The sequence below is a fragment of the Emiliania huxleyi genome, assembly GCF_000372725.1.
Source record: "Emiliania huxleyi CCMP1516 unplaced genomic scaffold EMIHUscaffold_7420, whole genome shotgun sequence".
NCBI lineage: Eukaryota > Haptophyta > Isochrysidales > Noelaerhabdaceae > Emiliania > Emiliania huxleyi.
In genome coordinates this window covers 1-1,349 of record NW_005196438.1, presented here as the reverse complement: position 1 = coordinate 1,349, position 1,349 = coordinate 1, and the positions used below count along the sequence as shown (strand labels likewise).

Below are 1,349 nucleotides of genomic sequence, written 5' to 3'. Positions count from 1 at the left end.
CAGCTGTGGCAGCCGCACAATAGGCTGTGTCAACTGTGCAGAGTGTGTGAGCAGCCGAGGAGCTGCTCTCCAGGCTTCAGGCGCAAAGAGCTGCATGCCACCGAAAGCGCTGTCGAGGTTCGCCGAGCGCGGCGCAGGTTGGAGGACACCGTCACCGACGAGCGCGTTGGAGTATTCACTCCGGACAAAGACGGGCACACAGCGGACGGTGCGGGGCGTGTGCCCGTCATAGCGGCGAGGCGCGGGACCGTCTGTGGCGAAGTGGGTCGCGTCCTCCGATTTCCTCAACTCACGGTCCGCTCCCTCTAAGTCATATGCGTTTTCCCGCGGGACCGGGCCGGGTGGGTTCCGATTCGTTTCCGATTCGTTTTCCAGTTCCCCCTCCCTGGCGAAATTCTTGCCCCCTCTCCTTTCTACATACATAGAGTGCAAGTGGTCTCAGCCCCCACAGTACCGTGTCGCCTTTCTGGCTGTTTCATGGAGCGTGCCCCAGCTAGCGGTGGAGCGTTGACGTACTTTTCGGCGTGAACAAAGACTTGCGGCGACGCGCCCGCCGTCGATCGCCGGGCTGCGTGGCCAGACTCCTCCGAGGAGAGCGAGGCGGAGGAGAGCGAGGCGGGGGATAGCGAGGCGGAGACCGAGGCGGATGGCGAGGAGGCGAGCAGCGAGGAGGTGATCCGGACTCCCCCTCCCCCCCCTCTCGTACGCCGTCACCCCACCGTCCCCGCCGCACAGGAGGACGATGACGAGTACCAGTACACGGTCGAGCTGGTCCTCGCCAAGAGGGAGGCTCGCGTGGCGCGCAAGGGCATCGTTGTGCAATATGCAGTCAAGTGGGACGAGTGGGACCAAACTCCGGACATGACGTGGGAGCCGCCCGAGAACCTGTCCAGCGCGAAGGAGGAGGTGGTCAAGTTTGAGCGGCGGGTGGCGGCGATGCCTTCTCGCGACGCCTTCTCCGGGCCAACAGCTTCGCCTGCGTGCTGCTATGCGACATGCTGCAGTGGCGGACCGCGCCGATGTCGAGACCAGCCAGTGCTTCGTGTGCGCAAAGATGGTGCACCCGGCCTGCGCGACGCAGCACCTCTTCCTCGAGCCCTTCATCCAGAAGCTCGACTCCGCCAACATCTGCTTTGATTGCGCGCTTCTGGTTGCCATGGTGGAGAAGCGGACGCCGTTTGGCATCGCTGGTGCGCGACTGATGTTCGAGCCGTACTACCTCCAACTGCGCGGCGTTGCCGCGCTCACCGAGCCCTCGCCGTTCGCCCTCGGCGCCTTCATCGCCACCGGCTCGCTCAAGCTTTTAGAGGCCGCGACTACCACCGCGCGGTCGGCCACAGCCGGCGCCA

The 1,349-nt window shown here is 64.9% G+C and overlaps 1 protein-coding gene across 1 annotated transcript; it reads left to right on the top strand.

Annotated features, from left to right (window-relative positions):
* Positions 1-314: 314 nt before the first annotated feature.
* Positions 315-1,329, top strand: EMIHUDRAFT_258290 (hypothetical protein; the record flags this gene model as incomplete). Its single annotated transcript, XM_005760666.1, has 3 exons — positions 315-341; positions 736-927; positions 1,028-1,329. Coding segments are annotated over 3 exons (521 nt in total), but the record flags the coding sequence as incomplete, so codon positions are not given.
* Positions 1,330-1,349: the final 20 nt, after the last annotated feature.